Genomic DNA, 26,710 nt, shown 5'->3' with positions numbered 1-26,710 from the left:
CTTAAAAAAAATTAGAAGAGAAGCAAATAATATACCTTTCACAGGTAGGCAGGAAAATGTATTCTTAATCATCAAAGGATAGAAAAAAATTACAAAACATAAAATAATTTTGATTAATGAAACTGAAAAGTTTCTGCACAAAATTAAACATCCAAGATAAAAATAGAACTAGTCAAAGGAGAAAAAAAAGCAAAAAAAAAAAAGCATAGAGAAAACAGCCTCCTCTCCAGTCAAGTCAGTTACACTCTTGGGGCAGCTACGTGGCGCAGTGAATAGAGCACTGGCCCTGGAGTCAGGAAGACCTGAGTTCAAATCTGACCTCAGACACTTAACACAAAAACTAGCCATGTGACCCTAGGCAAGTCACTTAACCCCAACTGCCTCCAAAAAGCAAAAAAAAAAAAATTTTTAAGTCGGAATTATAATATCACAGACCTGGAGCTGGAAGGTTATCTAGTCCACTTCTCTAATTATATTGATGAGAAAACTGAGGCCAAGAAAGTGAGGGATCCTAAAGACAACACAGCTAATAGGTGACAGAATTTGAATTCAGCTTTCTTTTCATGGTACCATGCTGACTCCCACATTGTTCCAGGATATTATATACAAAAATAAAAATGTTTTCTCCCTAATAGAATTAAACAGCAACTCATTTGTCTGGTCTTGTTATCCCTTTAAAAAGTGTGAAGTCATTTTCTTGATTCAATTGGAAGGGACAACAGCTTTGGCCGGAAGATTTGCCATATCCCTGACAGCCCTTAAATGGGCCAGTCTAAGGCAACCCAGGCTGCTAGCAGCTTTGAAGAGTGTGATCTCTTGCCAGCAGAGAGTTTCGAAGTACAACCACTTGCCCAGTAAGAGACACTGCATTCCGCAGGGCACAGAACAAATAATCTTCAGATACAGAAGAGAAAGGGAGATGATGGGGGAAGCAGATTCAAGGAGTAAGATCTCTGGCAGCAGAAGAGCCTCAAGTAAGGACTAGTCCTGTCAGACTGGAACTGATTTGTGGAAAGGAGTGGACCTAGTGAGCCTGAGAGAAAGACCTGCCAAAGGAGAAGCAGCATGAAGACCTTGAGGCCTTGAAATCCTGGAGAGATGAGCTTCCTTGGCCACATCTATGTTTCACTACCATTGGGCTCTGCTCTCACTTTCCCAAGGAGGCTCTGTGTATTTGTGAAGAGGTTTATAGGAGTAGTATTTTGTAACTAGTGTTTAGTATGCCAACTAAGTAAGCCAACTCACTTGCTTTGAGCTTATTTTGTATACTGGCTAACTACTAATAGGAAATCCATCAGTGCTAATTTGTGAGCTATAGTTTTGTGAGTGCAGAGCCATAGGGGACCATAGATGACTGATGCAGATACTGGATACAACATGTACATACATAAGGATGATATAATATTGTATTAGGAGACAAAGACTTTTATGTCAGCTTCTTTATAATCCTGAAGCTTAAAAAAAAAAATAACTTCATACTATGTCAGATGTTGTGGTCTCCATCTTTTAAATAAAAGACTAGCATCAAAAGGTACTTATGTTTCGAAAAGAACTACATTAAGGGCAGCTAGATGGTGCAGTGAATAAAGCACTGGCCCTGGAGTCAGGAGGACCTGAGTTCAAATCCGGCCTCAGACACTTAACACTTACTAACCGTATGACCTTGGGCAAGTCACTTAATCCCAACTGCCCTCCAAAAAAGAAAAGAACTACATTATAAAAAAGTTGTATTTCTCCAAATTTATCATATACTGCCTGAACCTATAGGATGATGGGAAATTAATTCTTCAGAAAGCTATTTATGTTAATTTAATATGTCATTTATGCTAAATCGCTGTTTTCTTCCTTTTGTATCATGGGCTAGAAGGTTTCTGTTAAGCATCATCTAATCCTCACTGTCTCTCACTCTCAACATCCCATAAGTTACTATATCTTAGTGTTTGCACTTCTTCAATATCTCTGCCATCCATCTCTTCACTCATACAGTCAGCATCTTAGTTTAGGACCTCATCACCTCTCATCTGGACTACTTAAAATAGCCTTTTTACTGGTCTCCCTGCCTCAAGTCTCCCACAATCTCAAACTATCTTCAACATAGCTGCCAAATTGATTTTCCTAAACCTCTGGTTTGAACATATAAACTTGCGTCTGAAATCAGATATAAATTGAATTTGGCATTCAAAACACTTCACAACCTGACCTCAACTTTCTACCTGTCTTCCCTGGCATTTGTCTTTTGCCTTTCTTTGCATCTCCAGCACTTAGTACACTACCTGTAAATTGTGGATAAAAATAGCTCCTACATTCTAGGATAGCTATTTAAATAAAATGAGATAATAAGGTGGCACAGTGGACAGAGTGCCAGGCTTAGAGTCAAGTTCAAACCTGCCTCAGACACTTACTAGCTATGTGACCCTGGGCAAGTCACTTAATCCTATTTGCCTCAGGTTCCTCATCTGTAAAATGAACTGGAGAAGGAAATGGAGAATCACTCCAGTATCCTTGTCAAGAATATTCCAAATGGAGTCACAAAGAATCCCCACAAATGAACAACAATAAAATAGCACAGTGCCTAGCATGTAACAGATGATTTATAAATGTTTATTCTCACATTCTTCCTCCTACTCCCAATATCTTTACATCCTCAAAAAATTCTCACCTAATTAATCCCTCCCTCCCTTTTCTGGTCAAACTCTTTGAGAAAATAGTTGACAGTATGTCTCCACCTCCTTTCTTCTCATTCTATTCAAAACTCTCTACACCCTGGCATCCAACTTCTTCATTCAACTTAAATCGCTCTCTTCAAATTTACCAATGTTTTGCAAATTTAATAGCCTTTTCTCAATCCCTGTCCTTCTGGACTTCTCTGCTGTCTTTGACACTGTTGATCACCCTCTCCTCTCCTTGATACTCTCTTCTTTCTAGGTTTTCATGATATTGCTTTCTCCTGGTTCTTCTCCTCCCTATTTGACTGCTCCTTCACAGTCTCCTTTGCTGGATCTTCATCCAGGTCATGCCCGCTAATTGTGGATGTCCTACAAGGACATCCTTGGTCCTGTCCTTGGACCTCTTCTGGACTCCTCCTATATTATTGCACTTGCTGATCTCATCAGATCACATGTATTCACTTATCGTCTCTATGCTATGGTTCTCAGATATGCTTATCTAGCCTTAACCTCTCTCAACTTCCAGAATTCTATCTTCAACTACCTACTAGATATCTTGAATTGGATGTTCTGTAAACATCTTAAACTCAACATGTCCAAGACTGAATTCATTATCTTTCTTCCCAAACTCTCCACTCTTCCAAATTTCCCTATTATTGTCAAGGGCACCATCATCTTCCTGGTCAACCCTGCTCACAACCTAGATGCCATCCTAGACTTCTGTCTCTGTCTCTGTTTATCTCTGTCTGTTTCTCTCTCTCTGTCTCTCTCTCTCCCTCCCTCCGCCCCCTTTCCTCACACACACATCAATCTGTTGCCAAGGTATGTCATTTTTATCTTTGTAGCTTCTCTCAAATCTCAAATGTTCCCTTCTTTCCTCTAATACTGCCCCAAACCCAAATTACTTCATGCCTAGAGAACTGCAACAGTTTGTTACTTAGTCAAGTCTCCCCCTCTCAGGACCTCAAGCCTCTCCCCACTACAGTCCATCCTCCATTGACCTATCAAGGTGATCTTCTTAACACACAGATGACCTTGTCGTCTCCTATTCCATACACTCCAGCAGTTTCCTATCACCTCCTAGATTAAATTCCAAATCCTATTTGCCTTCAGATTTCTTCATAACCTGGCCCCATCTTACCTTTCTAGTCTTCTTATATCCTACTCCCCATATGCTCTGAGACCCAGTGACAATGGCTTCCTTGAAGCTCCTTGCAAAAGATACTCCATCTCCTGACTGGAGACATTTTCACTGGCTGCTCCCCCATGACTCTTCCTCCTTACTGTCCTACCTTCCTTCAAATTCTAGATAAAACCCTATGTTTTACAAGAAGGACAAGTGCCTTCAAATCACCCTGCATATGTCTCATCTGCATAAAGTTTTTGCATACTGTCTCCTCCATTGACATTTTTATTGCATTCCAAGGACTTAACACAGTCCCAGAAACAGCAGATATTTAATAAGTGATTGACTAAATAAAGTGAGAAAAATGGAAAAGATAAAGAAAATGAATGATTAAAGAAAAAAGTAAAGCAGGCAAGAACAACACCATGTTCATAACACACTTCTTATTCCAAAAGTAATATTCATTTGAAAGTATTTGATCAGGGCAGTTAGGTGGTACAGTGAATAGAGCAAGGGCCTTGAAGTCAGCAGGATCTGAGTTCAAATCTAGCCTTAGACACTTAACACTTACTAGCAGTGTGACCTTGGCAAATCACTTAATCCCAATTGCCCAGCCTTTCCACCTCCAAAAAAGCACAAAAAGAAAAAGTATCTGATGACAAATTCTACTATTTGCAATTTCAAATAACTGCTAAGCACTTCGAAAACTGAGAAGTCAATGTTGTTGGTAGTAATTATTACAAACCTAAAGCCCTTTGGAACTAATTTCATTAACATCATATAGCTTATTAAAATTTTTTTTCTACCTACAATACAGTATTTGAGAATTTCACTATTCTCTGAGATCTATAGAATTCACAATTAAGGAATAAGATCTTCTGGTAGCAACTTTAAATTATCTAACTGAAAAAGGCAAGAGCAATAGGTTATTCACAAATAATCTTTTCCATAAAAGTAGTTAAATAAAAAATTTTATTCAATTTTAGGATTCACTACATTGTCAGTTATTGTCTAGTAACCGATTTAATTTCCAAATTATGTCCAGATTGCATTATTTGAACTTATGGTTATGGATTAATTTTGAGCATAAGTAAGATTTACAATACAGGAGGAAGCCACTTTAAAATTTAACAAGGTGCCACAGATTATCTATACAAGACTGAAACAAACAATTAACAACAACAAATTTCATCAGGATAATGAAGATTCAGTAATACTGTTAAGTCCATGGTTCAGGAAACTAAATGCAAAAAGAAAAGTGTATATAACAGACACATTAGGAAGGATAAATATGAAGATATAAATTTAAAAGATTAAACATGAAAATGATGTAATAATCTATTTCCAATTTATTTTGTATGTTGCTTCAATCATTTCATTCCTCTTTTTTCTTGTTTTTTTGTTTGTTTTTTGGAGGGGGGAAGGCAGGGCAACTGAGGTTAAGTGACTTGCCCAAGTTCACACGGCTAGTTAAGTGTCAAGTGTCTGAGGCCAGATTTGAACTCAGGTCCTCCTGACTCCAGGGCCAATGATCTATTCCCTATACCACCCAGCTGCCCCAATCATTTCATTTCTTACATAAAATAACTGGCAAATACAATCATAATTTTATTTTGGTCTACTTAAGGGCAACATTACTTTGTAGAACCCAAACAGGTTTTTCTTTTCCATTCTTTAATCATCTCAATAAATTATGACTCTGGTCCATTTTTCCTACTTATACTACTTTTTTGTTTGTTTTTTGGAGGGGGGGAAGGTAAGGCCTTTTGGGGTTAAGTGCCTTGCCCAAGGTCACACAGCTAGAGAGAGAGAGTGTGTGTGTGTGTGTGTGTGTGTGTGTGTTAAGTGTCTGAGGCAGGATTTGAACTCAGGTCCTCCTGACTGTAGGGCTGGTGCTCTATTCACTGTACCACCTATCCACCCCTTATACTACTTTTCTTATATTAAGCTACTCTTCTATTTTAATAGACAAAATTAGAAATAATTGATAGAAATTCCAAAAAGTAAAATTTCAGATACATGTACTTTAACCATGAGAGTTATTCAAAAACACAACAGATTTACTTATTTAGCTAAATAGGTCCCTGCCACTCCAACTGTTTAGACTATTTTTAACTTCTGTTTGAGAGATTTCTTACATTGTGTCCCACAGTTCAGCTAGATGCTCTAAGATCCCTTCCAAGTCTAACATTCTAATATTCTATTTCCATTGATAATTTATGATAACTGGCCTTCTAGCACTTAACATAGTGCCTAGCTTCATATCTACTGTGCTTAACAGACATTGACTAACTGACTTTCAAATACAAGACTTTTACTGTCTCATTTATGACAAAAGTCTCTGATTCTAGATTTCAAAAATACTGATTTGCTTTAAATCTTCATAACATAATTAATCATGCCCATTCTTTGGGATTTGGTTTCAATCGTGTTCAAAAACATCCTAAATCACATTTGTACAGCATAACTTTACTTACCAGAAATATAATCATTTATACTGACAAAATTACCATAACATTCACTGATAAAGTATAAAGTGATCCTATAAAGATATCTGAAACAAATAAACTCAAAAAGTAGAAGAACAGGCATTACTTATACTATTAAAGTCTCCCATCCCTAAAAAATATCTTGATCTTTATCATGTTCTTTCTATGATAATTTTCTAATTAAAGTCACTTGAATACTATTTTGAGGACAACTTCCTTTTTTTAACTTAATAATAATGATTTAATAAATGACTTTAAAACTTCATGCCCATTCCATAAAACTAATATTGTATTATTAATCTCCTTTCTACTTAATTTCATGCAATAAATTCTACTGTTCTTGTTTCACGCTGGCTATACAAAAAAAGAAACAAGAAGTACTCTGAAGAATGTTGATATATAAATAGCACTGCTGAGTGCATAACATTCTATTACACTAGGGACAGCAGGTCAAAAAAGTGTGCACAGCTACTCATAAGAATGAAATAGAATACAAAGTCACAGACACACCTGTTCAAATCAAACTGAGTACTAAGAGAAAATAGAAAAAATACAAATAGAAAAACAGTTAATGTTTCAACAAATTAGTGAATGTAGTTTCTCCATATTGTCTTTTCCTTTGATATATTTCAAAGTATCACAGAATTTCAGATTTGAAAGGGACCTCAATTGTATGCATAGATTAAGAAAACACAGCTGACAAAATATTATCCGGCCCCTGATGAATGAAAAAACATTTATGAATTACTTATAAAGTGTAAGGCACATTGTTAACTACTAGAGATACAAGTAAAATTGGACGCCTGCCTACAAGGAGCTCAAATCCCAGTGGAGAAGAGTGGCACTGGAAGAGAACAACATACATAGGGAGAGAAGTGGTAGCCAAAACAAAAGGTATTTTGGTCAGAGAAGTCAAGGTAGTATAACAGGGTAGTCTGTTAAAGACTGACACTCTTTCTAGAAGCAAAGATAATACTGACTTAATTATGGTTCCCCTAAAAAGAGGTACAAATGAAAGAAACTAAGAGTATGGATGCCCTAGCAGGCCTGATGACAAGATGTCTAAAATGAGGTAAGGCTCAAGGTGGAAGGCCAGCACAGGACCAAGATGGGAATTCCAGAACCTAGCTTCTAAAGGTCCAGTTTAGAGTTACAGAGGCAGACAAGAACAAAGCTTGGGGTCAAACCTCCACAAGGGCAAATTCTCTAGCTTCCAAGGCAATCCACTGTACTTTGAAAGAACTCTGGAAGTTTCTTCTTCCTTCAACCCTAAATTTTTATTTTTGTAACTTCCAATATAATTTTCCTAATTCTGTCCTATAACATGGGGGAAAAAAAAAGAACAGGTCTAATCTCTCTTCCTTAGAAAAGCTCTCTAAGTACTTTAAAATAGTTGTTTTCCCTTCCCCACTAGCTTTCCACTCTCTAAGTCAGTGGTTCTCAGCCTTTCTCTTCTCAGGACCCCTTCATACTCTTAAAAATTACTAAGGATCCCAAAGAAATTAAATTTCTATGCATTAGATCTATTATATTCAGTATATTACCAAGTATAGCACATAAATCTTTAAGATATTTTTATTTTAAAATAATAAATTTACTGCCTAACATAAGCAACATTTTTATGAAAAACAATTGTTTTCCAAAACAAAAAAGAAATTTGGTGAGAAGGGTAGTATGATTTACATATTTTTGCCAATCTCTAGTGTCTGGCTTAATAGAAGACAGCAAGAGGGGCGGCTAGGTGGCGCAGTGTTAAGAGCGCCGGCCCTAGAGTCGGGAGGATGTGAGTTTGGTTCCGGTCTCAGACACTTAACACCCACACAAAAAAAACTAGCTGTGTAACCTTGGGCAAGTTACTTAACCCCAATTGCCCTCCAAAAGGCAAAAAAAAAGACAGTAAGATTCTTATAAATACTTCTTCATTCAACTAGTTGTGACATTTTGTGGGAACCACTGCTCTAAAATAAATGTCCCCACTCCCTTCATGTGTGAACCTGAGGGTCTTTAATACTCTGGTTGTCCTCCTTTGACCCCTCTCTAATTTGTCAATGTCTTTCCTAAAATGTAGTGTCCACACTGAACACAGTACTCCCAATATGGCCTGACCATCACTGAGTATAACAGCACTATCATTACCCTTCTCACAGAAGTTCTGCCTCCCTTAGAGATAGCTTGGTGGCACAGTGGAGTCAGGAAGACCTCAGTTCAAATCCATCCTCTGATACTTATTTAGCTGTGCGACCCTAGGCAAGTCACTTAACTTGTCTCAGTTTACTCATTTGTAAAATATCAGCAGCTACCTCTCAGGATTTTGCAAAGCACTTTGCAAACCTTAAAGCACTATATACCTGCTAGTTTGGTAGTCACAGCAACAGCAGCAGCAGCAATAGCAACAGCAGCAATAGGTAGTAGTAAATAATTCTTTGCCCTGTTCTTCTCAGTCCTCTTATTTTACTCTGAATGAAGACTGTTAGATTTACATAATCATAGTGTGAGTATGGCCTATTCTATTTCTGGTTAAACAGTATCTCTTGCAATAATTTTTTTTAATCTGAACTTAGCAAATATTGACTATTAATAAGCATTTTCACATATAAAGTAGAAAAGAAAATGAGGACTACAAGTCTCAGTTATGTATAGCTTGCTTCTCTTTTCAATATCTAATAAATTCAAAATGTAACATCCAAGTTGTCTTGCTTGTATCTTTCTATTTTTCATTCTTTCCTCTTTGACTCATAAAAACATTTTTTAAAATGTTTAAATGACCTTCTCTTTCAGTTCTTAAACTTTCTTTTGGCAACCCCATAACTAGTCCTCCTTTCATTTCCAGCTTCCAAATTAAAACCAAAAAAAAAAAATCCTTGTTACAAATACCTTATAATAAACTTAACCCTACAGGCTGGAACAGAGAGTGTAACTGTAGCTTAGCATGAAGATCTCATCTTTGATCTAATTTCATTTAGTGCATGGGCTAAGCAAGCATTAAGCAAGGTAGGTATTGCACAACATAACTTTTAAAAGTCTTTTAAAGAACGAAATCCCCACATCATGCCCTTTACAAAATTCTCATTTAGGTCTCTTTCTCTTTGTGTTTCTGTTTCTCTGTGTCTTGTATTGGATTATCACTTAAAACCTGTAAGATGAGGAAAGAACAGTGGACTTGAATACCTTCCTTTAAAAAAAAAGGAGATAGGGGGACTTTTGCTTCTTGGTATCATTTTATTTCCCAATTATAGAATCAGCCAACATATGAACATTTTTTAAAATATTTACAAAAATCCACAAATCTGTTAATGACATATTAACTATAATCTATCCCTATTACATTATTTATCTATTGATTCAACAAATATATATTGGGTGTCTATTAGATACAAAGCACAGAAGATGGCAGAAAGATAAATGACACAATCCTTGCCATCAAAGAAATCACTCAATTTAGCTACATTAATAGAATAATAGCTAACATTTATATAGCCTACTATGTGCCAGGCACTGTGCTCAGTGCTTTTACAAATATTACCTTATTTGTTCCTCAGAACAACCATGGGAGGTAGGTGCTACTATTATCCCCATTTTACAGATAAGAAAACTGAAGCAAAGAGTGGTTAAAGTGACTTGCCCAGGTTCACACAGTAAATATCTGAGACCCAGTTTTAACTCAGAGCTTTCTGATTCTAGGCCCAGCATTCTACACGCTTTCTCTACCTAGCTGCCAACAGAAAAACAGCAATTTACATTTATAAGACACTTCATAGTGAAAAAAGCACTTGCCTCGTAAAAACATTGTGAGAAAGAGCACAAATATTATCATCCCAGTCTTATAGATGCCATGAATGAGGCTCAAATGAGATCTCATCTAACCATCCAACTAGTGTCACATCAGAAACTGAATTCAGTTCTTCTGACTCCAAGATCTGCAGTCTACCAACTAATACCATACTGACAAATCGTTTTTTATTTTTTAAAATGAAGATCTGAAGCTACACATAGGATCATAAATTTATAACTGGAAGGATCCTCAGAGGCCATCTAATCCAACTTCTTCATTTTACAGATGGGGTCTTAAGCTCTCCACCCAGTAATGCACCCAAAATGACATCTTGGAGTAGCAGGGCTGAGAGAACTGAAAAGCAAAGCCCTCATTCTAGCCATGTTTAGCATTATCCAAGGCAAATCTCTGTTCACCTCAGAGATTTTCAGGATTTACAAAAATGTAGTTTGAAAAAAAAAAAAAGTAAAACAATGTAGGTCAGCAAAAGACTTCAAAGTTATTTTTAAAATGTGTTTCTAATATATTTTACACTAGTAAGACACCTCTCTAACCTATTCCAAGATCACCAATTCTACTTAAAGTCTAAAACCACTAATACAATTTAAAACCTAACCCCTTTTTTTCAGGGGAAGATGGTGTCTAATTAATAATATAACAAAAAAGTTTAACAGTGAATAGAATACTCATCTCAAAAGTCAGGACAACCAAGATTTAAATCTTGACTTAAAAATTTAAATAACTGTCACTTAACATCTTATTATTTCAAGATACTAGGACTTATCTAAGATGTCACAGATGGATTACACTGGAAGAAGGAATTCCAGAGAGTTTCAAAATCAGAGCTCTATCGTGGATTCATCTACTTATTAATAGCTAAATTCCAAAAATATTTCAAAATGGACTATAAAGAATATAAAATGTTACAAAATAAGTGAACAAACTAACCAATAAAGTAGGATATAAAATATGCCCCCCCAAAAAAATAATAAACATTTCTAGAGAGTATCAACAAAAAACAATAGGAGATGATAGAAATTCCATTTAACAAAACTTGTAATTAACCTATCAAGACACATTCAGGATTTCTATAAACACAGGTAAAACCTCTTTTTACACAAATAAAGGAATAGAGAAAAATTCACCATTCTTGACAGGACCAATATAACAAACCAACATAACAAAAAATAACAGATTTAGTGTTACCCCAAAACACACACACACACTATAATAATGTAAATGATGACACTAAAAAAGCAGTTGAACACTATTAAATTTTCATAAACAATCTCAGTTCATGAGAAGTGATAAATACATCTTTCTCTTCTCAGCAAAGACAGAGACTACAGATGTGGAATGAGATAGATGGTTAGATGTGATTACGATATTGGTTTTGCTTAAATTTTTTTTGTTAGGAGGAAGTATTCAATAGGAGTGGGGAGTTTAATTAGTAATAGCTATTACATATTAAAATAGTAATAGCTAATAGGTATTAAAACAAAAGGCAACAAGAAAACCCAAGATTAAAATATCACTTAAAATATCAAAGTAAAAAATAGCTGGTGTAATACATTTCATTTTTAATTAGTTTTCCATGTACATTGCAAAAGTAAACTCTGCATCAGAGGTTCTTAATCTGGGGTCAATGAACTTTTTAAAAAAAATTTTTTATAAGTATATTTCAATTTATAATTGTTTACTTTAATTTAATTACAAAGGTTTCCTTTGTAATCCTGTGCATTTTAAAACATTATTCTGAGAAGAGGTCTTAAGTCTTCACCAAGCTAACAAAGGAATAGAAGACACCAAAAAGGATTAAGAATTTCTGCTAAAGAAGGTATATCACATTTGGTTTTTATGGACAGTTATTATGTAACTGTGACTATCATCAGTCATATGAAAATAAGGATAGATATATCAGCCTAAAACTGTCATTAGGAGCAGCCAGATGGCACAGTGAGTAAAGCGCTGGTCCCAGAGTCAGGAGGTCCCGAGTTGGGTTCCGGCCTCAGACACTTAACACACACACACACACACACACACACACACACACACACACACACACACACACACACTAACCTTGGACAAGTTACTTAACCCCAATTGCCCTCAAAAAGGCAAAAAAAAAAAAAAGACTGTCATTATCAAAAAGTTCTTCATATAGACATGTAAATGAAGTAGTGATTATGAAAAAAAAAGATGTTCAATGCTGGTGACAATAAAGCAAAATCAAAAAAAGGATAAAGAAAATAACCAGGAACAGTAAGAAGGTACAGGAACATAAAGGCTGTGGTTGCATGAGGACATATGGCAAAATGGACTGAAGCACAGAAAAGACAAAAGGATAAGGATATTAGATAGGGACATTAGAGGGCAAAGAAAAGGGATCACACTTCATCATCATTATTACCACCTGAACTCTGCTTCTAGCACAGCTTTGAAAATTCCCAGGAAAGATCAGCTGTTCCTGTGATATTGTGAAAGCAACAAAAAACTCTACTGAGATTTAAAAGCCGCAAACTTTAGTGTTGGGAGCCAAAGAGGCTTGATCCAGATCTCAGATAATTACCTTGATATCAGTGGACCCGAATATCAAAGATCTCTTTGAGAAGACTTTTCATCAAGTTAGCTCCTGAGTTCTTTTGAGATGGGTTATATTTATAAGGAACTTCCTTATAAATTGTTTGAGTTCTGAGACCAACAGGCTCTGCCCCAAGACTTTAGTTGTTCAAAGACAAAATATTTGATTCAGCACTCAGGTATCTTTGTGTGGTCAGCTCTAAACGTGATGTCTTTTGAGGATTGCAGCTTTGGCTTTGAAGTTTGCTCTCAATTGTATCCGTTTATGACTGCGGCTGAATTAGCAGGTACCTGAGGCCTAGATTAAAGGTCTTACCCTAAGACTTTAGTCTCCTAGATAACAAATCCTTGTCAAATTATTGCCCTATAAAAACCTTGTCCTAAGAATCAATAAATGGAGTTCATCTTTCTTCCTTGAACTGCCCACGTGGCCTGGTCATTTCTTATTCACGTCTCCAAATCATGCTAAGTGCTGGACACTGAGCAGCCCACGGCACTTTAGTCCATGAGGTCTACAGAAGCATACAAAACAATCAGATGAAAGTGACTCTGCTTCATCCAGAGCAAGGAAGAAAGTAAAAATATCAAAAAAACATGCTTTCTACATTACCAGAAACATCATTCATAAAAAGAGATCTGGGTGTTCATAAAGACTTTAAAAAAATAGGCCAACCAAAATAATATGGTTCATCCAGCAAACTTGCAGTGCTACAATGTCAGATAGTCATTAATATAGACATCATGAACACTATAATTCCTTCCCATAATTTTGTGGTAATTTCTAAATTCTTTTTAACACATCAACATTCTATACCATTGCTGGAAATTATTAAATTTCCTATTAAAACTCTTCTTAGACCAACAGTAAACAATGAAAGGTTTCCTTCCAGTTTATACAGGTTTAGTAAAAAGAAGTGACTACATAGCCATAACCAACCCCGATAAAGTCTTATCACAATTGGAATCTATATTGTCATCCTTGTGACAGCTGATATTATCGTTTTTCCCTTCATCTCCCCCTAAAAAACCCTTAAAAAATAAAATGGGAAATTTTAGGATTTCTATTTTGAGTAATCACACAGACTTTGCCATCTGTCATCACAGCACTTTAAGATCTAGTCTTCAACCATGCAGACAAAACAATCCAATTCTTTTTCTTTTTCCTTTTTTGGGGGACAAATTTTTATTGGTATCTTTTGATTTTACAGTACCTTCACACTTCCTAAGATATCCCTTCCCACAGTCCTTCCCAGAGAGCCATTCCTTATAATAAAGGATAAAAAAAGAGGTGTGAAAAGTTCATCAAAACTAACCAACACATAAAAATATCTGACATCATAGCAATGTTCCATAATCAGAACCCCACCTCTGCAAAGAAGCAGAGAGAAGTATCTTCCTACATCTCTTCTTTGGGCCCAGTTTGATTGTGAAAATTTCATAGCATTCACTTTCAATTTTTTTATTGATAGTGTGGTCTTTCCATTTCCATTGCATTAGTCATTGTGTACACTGCTTGCTTGGTTCTGCTTTCTTTTCTTCACATCAGTTCATATAAATCTTCCAGTACCTCTCAGTATTCAAAGCCATTGTTTCTTACAACACAATAATATTTCACGACTGATGAGCACTGGCTTAGTTTGCAATTCTTTGCTACTACAAAAATTACTGATATAAATATTGTAATGTACATAGTGCCTTTCTTTTTATCACTGATCTCCTTGAAGTACATGTTTGCCTAGCAATGGAATTTCTGATTCATTTTAGTCACTTTGTTAATATATTGCCAAACAGGCAAGCCCATTTGAAAATCAAACAGCTTGAAGTAGGAAAAAAATTAACCTTTTAAAAGTTAATATGCATGATGAAAAAGGAAGCCTCCAAAACTATAGAAATTATAAAAATCGCAGCTGATCTAAAAAGAGGCGCTACTAGGTCATGTTGAATTGAAGCATTTCTATTTAAATGGATGCCTCTATGTTTTAAAACATGAAATATCTTAGGGAGAAATTTATTAAATTAAGTTTCTAAATTAAATTTTGCAAACAAAAATGAGTCATTTGTGTAACAATGCATATTTTAACATTATAGATAGTATTTGCATAAAATTAAGATACCAACTTTTAAAATTCCACATTTTAAGATTGTTTTCAATAAACTTAATCTATAGTGAAATATCCGATATGATTTAAAATTATATGTTAAATTTATCTCTAAATTTTAAGAGGAATAGTTGTGTTTTAATCACATTTTGTTCCATATATTTAGTACAATCATAAGCTACTTTTACTTATAGGTTTCTTTTGCTAAGAAGCATGTTAAGATTATAAAATTATTTCAACATACGGCTTTTTACTATAGTAAAATGTTCTAATTCTTGATATAGGAAATGTGACTCTAAAATAATGAAGTTGGTGACATGACCCATAAAGTCTCATTACTTCATAGTCAATCAATAAACATTTATCAAGCGTATACTATGTGCCCAGTTTTTCCTCATGGTCACTATATTTTAAAATACTAAATTTTCTTCATATAAGACTATTACCAGAATAAACTCACAGATATATACTTCTTTTAAAAGACAATAAGCCAGGAAACCTGTGCCTGGTAGCAGAGATTCCAGAGGGATAGGGTAGAAAGAGATGACCCAGGGACAGAGAATTAGAAGCTAGGATAATAAATTTGAGAGGTAAGAAATTAAAGAGGAACAGAAATAAGGAAACTATATTTGAAAAGATAGGTAGAATTCTAGCCTCCCTTTTAGAAAAGGAGACAGTGTGACATTAGTTAACAGAACATGAAGGTCAGAACCCTATTGCTGTCAATAGCCCTAATTAGTTATATAAATATGGACAAGCCATATAATCTCTCCAAGCCTAAGTTTCCTCATCTATAAAATTATAAGGGGCTTAGACTACATTATCTCAAGCAGGAACGTGCTAGTTAATGTTTAACAATCAGATCTTCTGGAAGGAAAATGTGAAGATGGACACACTTTTAAGTTTAATACATAGTGTTAACACTCTTGTATGTATAGACAAGAAATAAATGGTTGGAGTTGTCTCCAACCATACCCCTTCCAACCCTAAAAGCCACAATTGTCTTAGAGGAAGGAAAGGACAACTTTAAAGCCTCACCTCATCTGAAGAATCTACTTGTCCTGATGTTCCTGTAGCACCTGCAAAACCTTTTGAAGAAGAAAAAGAAGTATTCCTTCATGGTTGTTCAAATATTGTTTTACCTTAAAATTTTTGAGGCCCATTACTAAAAACTCTAAATGTTGCTAAAGGTATCTTGGCAGACTTCACATCTTGAATACATTTGGATTTGGCTGGTATCTATCTCACTAGCAAATCTCTAATAAAAACCCCAATTAAAGGAATGAAATTTTGTGATTAAGGAACAACTCATTATTGGACACCACAACTTATGTGCTAAGGTTTTAGCTTCCTGACTACTTTTTCACAGGTAAAGTAGAGCTCAAGTGACAAAATTAATTCCAATAATGAAAACTGTATTCTTTTCTTTGGCTTTGATTTATTCCTATCTGTAAACCATTATATTCTTACCATTATTCTTGAAAAGGATTTCATTATTTCACTAGAAAAATAACTACTCTTCAACATAAACAAATTTAAGAAATCTTTTTACTCTTAAAAGAAGGAAATATTAAAATGCTCAAAAATATTTTTCTATACAAACCTGGAACTGCCTGAGAGCTAGTGCCAGCAGCCTGGTCCTGCATGCCACATGTAAATTTATCCTCAGGAAATGCCAATCCAGAGCCCTTCAAAGCTATGAGGTACTTTTCATGACTTTTCTTTGCACATGCATTTTCTCCAAGACCTAAAATAAAATATTTTAAATGTCATTAAAATCAGAGAAATATTCTGTCTAACTTCTAAATACATATAAGCTCAGTAGACAAGGAGTCGTGGTATGAACAAACCAAAATGGCAGAAAATCCAAATAACATATACACTTCTTCTGGTAGAACTTCTCAAAATTTACATTTCAAAACAAAGAAAAGCAACTAGAAAGCGAAAAACCAACCTAGAAGAATTTGCAAATTAAGTCACATTCCATCCCCTTCTTCAATACACTCAATAATTTCTCAAATCCTTGCTGAGGAGAATCAGAGTTCAAGTATAGCTGGATTTGCACTAAATTACTGTTCTTATAATCTATAGTTATCAAGTCTTTTTAAATAAAATTACTCTATAAATAAGTATTCTGGAATTACAACATCTCCAGTGCTATCTTTTACTGGATTACAGACTATAAATAGACAAAGTATCTCAGCAGTAAGGCTGCAGAAGCCTAAGAGCAAGATCTTTCAAGCGTCTATCAAGGAAAAGTGACTAAGTCAAAATAATAATAATAATAATAATAATAATAATAATAAAGGCAAGGTAAAAAGGCATTATACTTCTAAAGATGTTACATTAAAATACTTTGTGTTTAAAAGTAAAAGCAGGGGCGGCTATGTAGCACAGTGAGTAAAAGCGCCAGCCTGGAGTCAGAAGGATGCAAGTTCAGTTCCGGCCTCAGACATTTAATACCCACACCCACACACACACACACACACACACACACAAAGCAAAAAATAAAAATAAAATAAAATAAAAGTAAAAGCAGCTGCTTTTTCAGCCACAGAAAAAAGGAATAAGCACAAGAAAATATTTATTTTCACCTAAAATTTATAAGAAAGAAATAGCTTACTTAACACAATAGCTATTTTTCCAGGACTTTCATTACCACATTATTTAAATTATTTAATTATTTAAATTGTTTAGCTCACTGGCTAATTTGATTAAAAAAAGAAGAAAACCAAATTACCAGAATCAGAAGTGAAAAGGGTGAATTCACCACGATGAAATTAAAGCAATTATTAGGAACTATTTTGTCCAATTATATGTCAATAAATCTGACAATCTAAGTGAAATGAATGAATATTTATAATATAAATTGCCCAGATTATTAACAGAGGAAATAGAATATTTAAATAACCATATCTTAGAAAAGGAAATTGAATAAGCTATAAATGAATTCCCTGAGAAAAAAATCTCCATGACTAGATTCACAAGTGAACAAAACTTTTTTTTTTTTTTTTTGCTTTTTGGAGGGCAATTGGGGTTAAGTGAACAAAACATTTAAAGAACAATTAATCTCAATGCTATATAAGCTATTTGGAAAAAAAAGGAGTCCTACCAAATTCGTTTTTTGACACAAATTGGTGCTGATACTTAAGCCAGGAAAAGCTAAAACAGAAAAAAAAACAATAGACCAATTTCCCTAATGAATATTGATGCAAAAATTTTAAACTGAAACAACTAACAAGGAGATTACAGCAATATATCACAAAGATCATACACAATGACCAAGGGAGATTTATACCAGGAATGCAAGGTTGGTTCAATATTGGGAAAACTATCAGCATACCTGACCCTATCAATAACAAAAGCAACAGAAATAATATGATTATCTCAATATTTGCAGAAAGTTCCTTTGGCAAAATATAACATTTATTTCTATTAAAAAAAACACTAGAAAGCATCAGAATAAATGGAATTTTCCTTAAAATAAGTAGTATCTATATAAAAACATCAGCAGCATTATCTGTAATGGGGATAAGCTAGAAGCCTTTCCAGTAAGATCAGGAGTGAAGCAAAGGATTCCCATTATCATTACTATTATTCAATATTGTTCTATGCTAGCCACAGCAATAGGACAAGAAAAAGAAAGCGAAGTTATTAGAAGAGGCAATGAGAAAACAAATCTATCACCCTTTGCAGACAGTATCACAGAATACTCAGAGAATACTAGAGAATCAACTAAAAATTAGTTGCAATAATTAACAACTTAAGTAAAGTTGCAGAATATAAAATAAACCCATGTAAACCATCAGTCTTATATATTACCAACAAAACCCAGCAGCAAAAGATAGAAAAACTCCATTTAAATAACTGCAGGCAATATAAAGTACTTGGTGGTCTACCTCCCAAGACAAACTCAGGAATTACAGGAATACAATTACAAAACACTTTCACAAATATAAAGTCAGATCTAAACACCTGGAGAAATATTAATTGCTCATGGGTAGGCCAAACCAATATGATGAAAATAACAATTCTACCTAAATTAATTTACTTACTCACCACCATACTAATCCAATCACCAAAAAATTGTTTTATAGAGATAGAAAAAAAATAACAAAATTCATCTGGAAGAACAAAAGGTAAATAATATAATAATATTCTTATTATTAAGTAATAAATGAAATTATTAAGTGATAAATTATTAATTTATTATAAATTATTAATTTATCATTAATAAATTACTTATTATTAAGTAATAAATTCATTTATTACCAAGTAATAAATGAAAAAAAGATGTGAAGGAAGGTGGCCAAGAAGTACCAGATTTCAAATTTTATTGCAAATTACAAACTTTATTACACATCAGTAATCATCAAAACAATACTGGTTAAGAAACAGAGTGGTGGATCAGTGGAATAAATTAGGTACACAGCAGGTAATGACCATAGTAAACTAGTGTTTGACAAACCCAAAAGTCCACAATTTGGGGGCAAGAAATCACTATCTGACAAAAATTGCTGGGAAAACTGGAAAGAAGTTTGGCAGAAACTAAGCATAACCCAACGTATCACAACATATTACAAAGATAAAGCCAAAATGATGTCATAAGCAAATCAGGAGAACAGAATATTTTACCTGTAAGATATGGATAAGGGAAGAATTTATGATCAAACAACAGATGGAGAGCATTACAGCACATAAAATGGATAATTCTGACTATATCAAATTTAAAAGTCTTGCACAAAACAAAACCAAGGAAGCCAAGATTAGAAAGAAAACAGAAAACGAAGAAAAAAAAATTTATAACAAATTTCTCTGACAAATGCCTCCTGAGTTTAATTTATAAGAATAGAAGTCACTACCCAACTGACAAATTGTCAAAGGATATGGACAGTTTTCAGATGAAAAAAATCAAAGCTATCTATATCACAAGAAAAAAAGCTCTAAATCATTATCGATTAGAGTGTTAGACAAATGCAATTTAAAACAACTCTGAGGTATCACCTCACACCCATCAGATTGGCTAATGTGACAGAAAAGGAAAATGTTAAATCGGAAGGGATGTGGGAAAACTAGAACACTAATGCACTGTTGGTAGAGTTGTAAACTGATCCAAATATTCTAGAGAACAATTCGGAACTATTCCCAAAGGGCTATTAAACTGTGTATAACTATTGACCCAGCAATACCATTACTAGGTTTATATCCCAAAGATATCAAAAAAAAAGGAAAAGGACCTTTATATACAATATTATTAATAGCAGGTATTCTTTGTGATGGCAAATAATTGGAAATTGAAGGGACATCCATCAATCAGGGAATAGCTGAACAAGTTTTGGTGTATGGTTGTGATGTAATAGTATTGCTCTATAAGAAATGACAAGCAGGATACTAAAACAGAAAAATCTGTGAAGACTTACAAGAACTGAAGCAAAGTGAAATGAGCAGAACCAGAAGAACACTGTACACAGTAACAATATTATACAATGATCAAGTATGAATGACTTAGCTAGTCTCAGCAATACAATGATCCAAAACTATTCCAAGAGACTTGTGATGCAAACAGAGTATGAATGTTGATCAAAGAGTACTTTTTTACTTTCTTTATTATTCTTGGGTTTTTTGGTCTGTGCTTTCCTTTGCAATATGGCTAATATGGAAATGTTTTGCATGACTGCACATGTATAATCTATATCAAATTGTTTGCCTTCTCAAGCATGGGAGAGGGAAAGGAGGGAGAAAGAGAATTTGGAACTCAAATTTTTGGTTAACATAAAACTGAGAAAAATTAAAATTAAACATAAAAAAATTAAAATAGCCCACACTACTGAGTGGGTAAACAAAAATAATAATAATTTTTAAAGAATTATTTAAGAAAATTATTCTTGTAAGAATACCAGTTAATATAAAATAAGTCCAAGAGCCCATTAAAAAGTTTAGCCTAGCTTATATTTTTAATTACAAGAAATAAATTTATTTTTAAAACAAAAAAGTTCATTACCAATGAACAAATTGCAGTAGAACAGGGGAAATGGTGACTGAAGAGGGGTAAAAAATCAAATGAAGTTCAATGGAAGAAAAAAATATTATCTCCCTGAGAATTGAATTAATAAACTTAATAAATGCACTAAATAAACTTTTGAATAGAGTAAATACCTAAGCCTAGGTCTTTTCCTCCAATAGCTATCCAGCTGTATTCTGAGCTAAACAAAGTATGGTCTCGGGCCAAACAGAGGAAATTATTCTGGAGGAATCAAATTTATACTCAAGCCAAAATGTCAGTAATTTTTTTTTATTATGAGATTAGTATTAATCTAAACTATGTAGCATTAACTAGACAATAATACTGTTAACTGAATTTTAATCATACTAAGATTCATATAAAACTATCAGGTTCTGTTCACATCTACTATGGAAAATTTTTTAAAATATCAACAATAGTGATCACAAGAAAGCCATAATGCAGATATAAAGGAAGCCTCAGATGAGACACCCAATAAAATTTTTTTAAATACTGTTCATTTACAAACAGCTGTACAGACAATCAATAAGCATTTGTCGTTATAAAAATATCTTTATTTTCTAATACTTTTTTTAAAAGAGTTAAAACACTAGAGAGGGGATGATGGAGGGGAGGGCAGGTTGGGGCGAAGGAAATTGGAAGCACACACTTTTGAAAAGGAACAGGATCAAAGTAGAGAATAGAACAAGTGGAGGGTGGGATGGGATGGAGGGAAATATAGTCAGTCTTTCACAATATATCCACTATGGAAATGTTATGTATAACTACACATGTACAATCTATATTGAATTGCTTATCTTCCCAGTAAGGGTGGGTGTCGAGGGAGGTAGGGAAAGAATCTGGAATTCAAAGGTCTAAAATCAAGTGTTTAAAAAATACATATTATTATTATTATTATTTTACATGTAACTGGGAAATAAGATATACAGGCACTGGGGCATGGAGATCCACCATGCCCTACTGGAAAGTCTGAGGGGGGGATGGGGGAAGATATAGAAGAGAACAGATTCAGGGAAGGGATATTCAGTGGAATCGCTGTTTTGGGGTGGTGGGTAGAGGAAAAATGGGGAGAAAATTTGTAACTCAAAATCTTATGGAAATGAATGATGTAAACTAAAAATAAAGAGAAAAAAAGAGTTAAAATATTCAAGCAAAAAGAAATTAAGTAAAAGGCTTTATATTAAGGCCTAAAAGCTCATGTCAGCCAAAAATTAGTTCCAAAAGAACTAAGAATCTCTTGTCTCCGATATGTTCTCACAGGAAGCAGAAATAACAAATGACTTCTCTAACAGCTACATACTTTTCTCAACAATGTTTGGGGCCATATGTGTAATGGCAAGCACAGAGGTAGTTCACACCTTGTTTCAGTTCTCAATTCTCATTCTTCTCAGTTCTTCTCAATTTTCAGTTCAGTCTTCAGTCCAGCAGCAGCTGCCCTGCCTCCATGATGCTTCCCCCAGGAAATTGACTGTCCAGCTTGTGCTCTTCCTTAAATATGGTATAGCTCCACCCTGTTCAGCCCCTTCCTTTTACATTACCAACAGGGGTTCATATCTTCTGTTTTTTTAACAGAGGCTTAATTTGAAACTAGGCACTAAGTACCTGTTAGCTTTCCAATATAAAGGGATCTTGAAATTTCATTACTATTATATCCTGCCACTACTCCAAATGTAATGGCAAGCACAGAAGCAGTTCACATCTTGTTTCAGCTATTGAATTAACACCTTGTTTCAGTTCAAGTTTCTTTTAAGCCTTGTATCAAGTCTGTTAAGAAACAGAACGTGTGAACCCTAGAACTCATGAACTCCTGCAACAGGAAGTGGAGGAGTTAATGACCATATATAAGGAGAGGCCCAAGCTAGAGACTGCAGAACTGAGAAGAGGACTCTTATGGTGGCATAGTCAAGAAGGAGAAAACTTGTGGTACTCCGGCACTCTGTCTGTGTTCATACTTGTTTGTGATACTTTGTACAGAAGCCCTGGGGCTATCCTGGAAGCCCTGAAAGAGGATTTTCTGGTTTTATGTTTACAGAAGTCCTGAAGGAGGGTTTTGGAGGTCCTGGGACTTTACTGATGATTTATGCTGACCTCTTGGACCTTGTTTGTGGGTCTGTGTTGATTTCTATGTTGATGATTTGTGTTGAATACTCAGACCTTGTTGGTGGGTCTTAAGTTGATTTCACAGGCAGATATTGATGATGGTGCCAGCAATGTGCATGAATATTATTGTGGCTCTGTAAAACTTTGTCTTCCCAGAAACAGGAACTGTGAAGGATTTGAGGGGGACTGGACACTGTGAACTTCAATATGGAACAGGAACTGGATGAAGAACTGGACAAGGAGCTGGACAAGGACCTGGAAGCTGACTGCCTTTGAACCCAGATGACAGTTAGAGCTGGGACCATGGAAGGGGTACCATGGAAGCTGAGAGCCAGCCTTGAGTCAAGCTGAAAGAAGACTTTACTTGAATACTGTGTACTGATTGAGAAGATTATGATTTACTGTGACCTAGGGATAGAGAACTTTGTACCTTCCACTACCCTTTAAGAGGGTACTGAGTAGTGACTGTTGCAGATGTAACTTAATTTCATCCCATGGGTGGAGAACTATGACTTTGTACTTTGTGACCCTTAAGGAGGCACCTTAGGATCTTTGAGGAAAGCTCCAGGGCCAAACTCTCCCATTCTAACCTCTTAAGCAGGAAAAAAGGTCTGTCTTGGGTGTAAAAACCAGCATAACTCATCATCTCCTTGAAATTTCCCCCTGTCCCCACTATCTTGGATTGAATCTTATTACTTTTTCCCAACTGCTGAGGCCTTGTATTCATTCTTTACACTCACAGCTTCCTTGTCTGAGTTACTAAATGATCATACTTTGTTGAAAACTATGTGGCCATTTTAGTGATAAGTTGTTGAGTTGTGACATGGTGAATATTGTATCTTGATTTTCTGTGATAAGTTGTAACATTGTGAATGCTTGATTTTCTGTGAATGTTTTGCTCTGACTTGTTAATGAATAGAGAGTTTGCTATACTATGTAATCAGAACCTTGAAAGCTGTTCACAGCAGCAGTCCTCTGGAAAGTGGCTCATGCTTGACTTTACAATATGCCAACTACTTGGTTAATTATGCCCTAACAAAGACATTTATGGGGGAAAAAATTTCTATTTTACAAGAAACAGGCAGCACGGGTTTTTGTACCACTTTATACCTGGTTATTTCTAAAATCATTTTACCTCTTTGGACTTTAGTTTTCTTATCTGTACAATGAAAGGGGGCTAGTTATATCATCTCTAAGCCTTTCTGCATAGTTATCATAAAGAATGACTACAATAATAATAATAGATGTAGTAACTGCCATATAGATTTTTTATCATTTACTCTTCCCAAAAGCCCAATGACTGCAAGGAATAATTACCCACAGAAAAAGTTTAAATGAATTGTCCATGGTCACATAGCTAGTAAATGTTAGAGGTGATAGATATTCAAACTCAAGACTGCAACTTTAAGACTAGCCCACTTCCCAATACACCACATTTTCTCTAAAAGCCAACAATTCTATGATCGTAAGTAGAAAAGGCTATAGAACAAAGATGATCAGAAAAATCTCGCCAAATTTATGTAAGCAAGATAGTTACCAATAGACTAAAAGTAATTATTATGATTAAGTCTACTTGTTTTATTATCAAGTAGCTGCTAAGTTCTGAAAAGATGGGCATAGTAAAAAATGATTTTAACTAGGGTGCATCTATGATTTGTGAGACTAAACCTTCTAAATAATGTGATATACCTACAAATTTTGGCATCATAAGAATAAGTTTAGATTTACAACTTTTCAAAATGTTTTCCTTGGTTTATTGAATATAAACTGCTTAAGAAACTAAAAGGCTCTCCAACTGAAAAATGGTCAATGAATGTGAACTGGCAGTTTTCAGAGGAAGAAATTAAAGCTATACTCATATGAAAAAATGCTCTAAATAACTATTGATTAGAGAGATGCAAATCAAAACAACTACATAACACCTATCAGACTGCCTAACATGGCAAAACAGGAAAATGATAAATGCTGGAGAAGATGTGGAAAAGTTGGAACACTAATTCATTGTTGGTGGAGTTGTGAACTGATCCAACCATTCTGGAAAGCAATTTGGAACTATGCCCAAAAGGACTATAAAAATGTACATACCCTTGGACCCAGCAATACCACTTCTAGGGCTGTATCCCAAAGACATCATAAAAATAGGAAAAGGACCCACATGTACAAAAATATTTATAGTGGCTCTTTTGGTGGTGGCCAAAAACTGGAAATTGTGGGGATGCCCATCAATTGGAGAATGGCTAAACAAGCTGTGGTATATGAATGTAACAGAATACTATTGTGCTATAAGAAACAATGAACGTGTAGACTTCAGAGAACCCTGGAAAGACTTTTATATGAACTGATGCTGAGTGAGGGGAGCAGAACCAGGAGAACATTGTACACAATAATAGCCACAGTGTGCGAGGACTGATTTTGATAGATTTAGCTCTTCTCAGTAATGCAAGGATCTAAGACAACTCCAAAAGACTCATGATGGAAAATGCTATCCATATACAGAAAAAAGAACTATGGAGTTGGAATGCAGAATGAAGCAGACTATTTTCTTTTGTGTTTTGTTTTTTTTTTCCCTTCTCACAGTTTTTTCCATTCGTTATAATTCTTCTATGCAACATGACTAATGTAAAAATGTGTTTAACAGGAACGTATGTAAAGAGCCCATATGAGACTGCAAGCCGTTTTCGGGATGGAGGAAGGGGGAGAAAATTTAAAACTTATGGAAGAGAATGTTAAAAACTAAAAATAAATAATTTAATAAAAAACTAAATGACTTTCAAAATATTTGTATGCATATTCTTTTCATCACTGAAGTGTTTGCTGGTTATATTAAATATTAATGGGAAGGTGATTGAATGAAATAAAACACTAAAGTTCATTCCTACAAGAGAAAATTACATACAAACTCAGAATTTCAGTTGGATGGGACCTCAGAGGTCAGCTAGTCTAAGCTGTATCTGGAAAAAGACTCTCATACAACAACTGACAAGAGAACACCCTGCATTTGTTTGAAGAACTCAACTAAGTGGGAAACATCAGTCTCCTGAGGAACTCTGGAACAGATCTACTTGTCAGGAAGCTTTTCCTTATTATGGATTTAAATGTCTCTTTATACTTTCCACCTGTTGCTCCTAGTTCTGCCCTCTGGGATCTAGGGAAACAAGACTAACTACTCTTCCATATAATAGTGCTTAAAGTATTTAATGACAATTATCAATTCTTCCCACTCCCAAATTCTTACCATATTTTCACTGCATGCATAATCATCACAAATTTAATGCCAAATTTTTCTGCAAAAAATGGGGTGCAATCATAGTGTAAAGCTTTTTTTTAAAATTGTGCCAGTATTATGACACAAACACTTCATCGATTTGTAGAAGCTTTCCTATGTTAGGACCTCTAAACACACATTTAGAAAGATTTGTGGTTTTTAGGTTGTCTTTTAAGTTTCTACCAGTCTCCCATCAACTTTTCACTCACTGAAAACTGTCTTTCCACAGCTCTGTTTCCATGCTGTTCAGCAAATACAATCATTTTCACCTTGAAGACCGCATTATAGTTTTTATATTTACCCATAATCAGAAAGAAATGATTCACAAGTTAATGTAGCACTGGCAGATGAACTTTACTTTTTAGCTAGCATGGGAAGATCATTCATGGCAGCTTCACCTGCTCGCCAGCTCCCCTTGCACCTACAGCTCTTCATTGGGTTGAATGACAATACCATTAGTACTGCAGAGCTCTAAACAAACCAAACAAGTCAAGTCAGCTTTGGGAAATATACTGACAATGTGGTGTGCTAAAAATTCTAGGGCTGAAAATTCTAGCCTCACAGCTCACAATCCGAGAGATAAATGCATAG

At 34.8% G+C, this 26,710-nt stretch overlaps 1 protein-coding gene across 3 annotated transcripts in view; it reads right to left on the bottom strand.

The window, feature by feature from the left end:
- The window catches only part of UBR3 (ubiquitin protein ligase E3 component n-recognin 3), a 330,855-nt gene that overhangs the window by 252,580 nt on the left and 51,565 nt on the right, over window positions 1-26,710 (bottom strand). For all 3 annotated transcript variants that reach the window (XM_069080034.1, XM_069080036.1, XM_069080035.1), the window contains exons 4-5: window positions 16,336-16,479; window positions 15,771-15,820 (exon numbers count right to left, since the gene is read on the bottom strand). In XM_069080034.1, coding sequence (XP_068936135.1) covers window positions 15,771-15,820; window positions 16,336-16,479 — 194 coding nt within the window. The remainder of the gene's footprint in view (window positions 1-15,770; window positions 15,821-16,335; window positions 16,480-26,710) is intronic.

Source organism: Petaurus breviceps, unplaced genomic scaffold, assembly GCF_028583685.1.
Source record: "Petaurus breviceps papuanus isolate PSGF00001 unplaced genomic scaffold, PetGlider_PUasm1.0 91133, whole genome shotgun sequence".
Classification (NCBI taxonomy): Eukaryota; Metazoa; Chordata; class Mammalia; order Diprotodontia; family Petauridae; genus Petaurus; species Petaurus breviceps.
The sequence above is the reverse complement of the archived record's forward strand: the minus strand, read 5'-3'. Positions and strand labels throughout refer to the sequence as shown.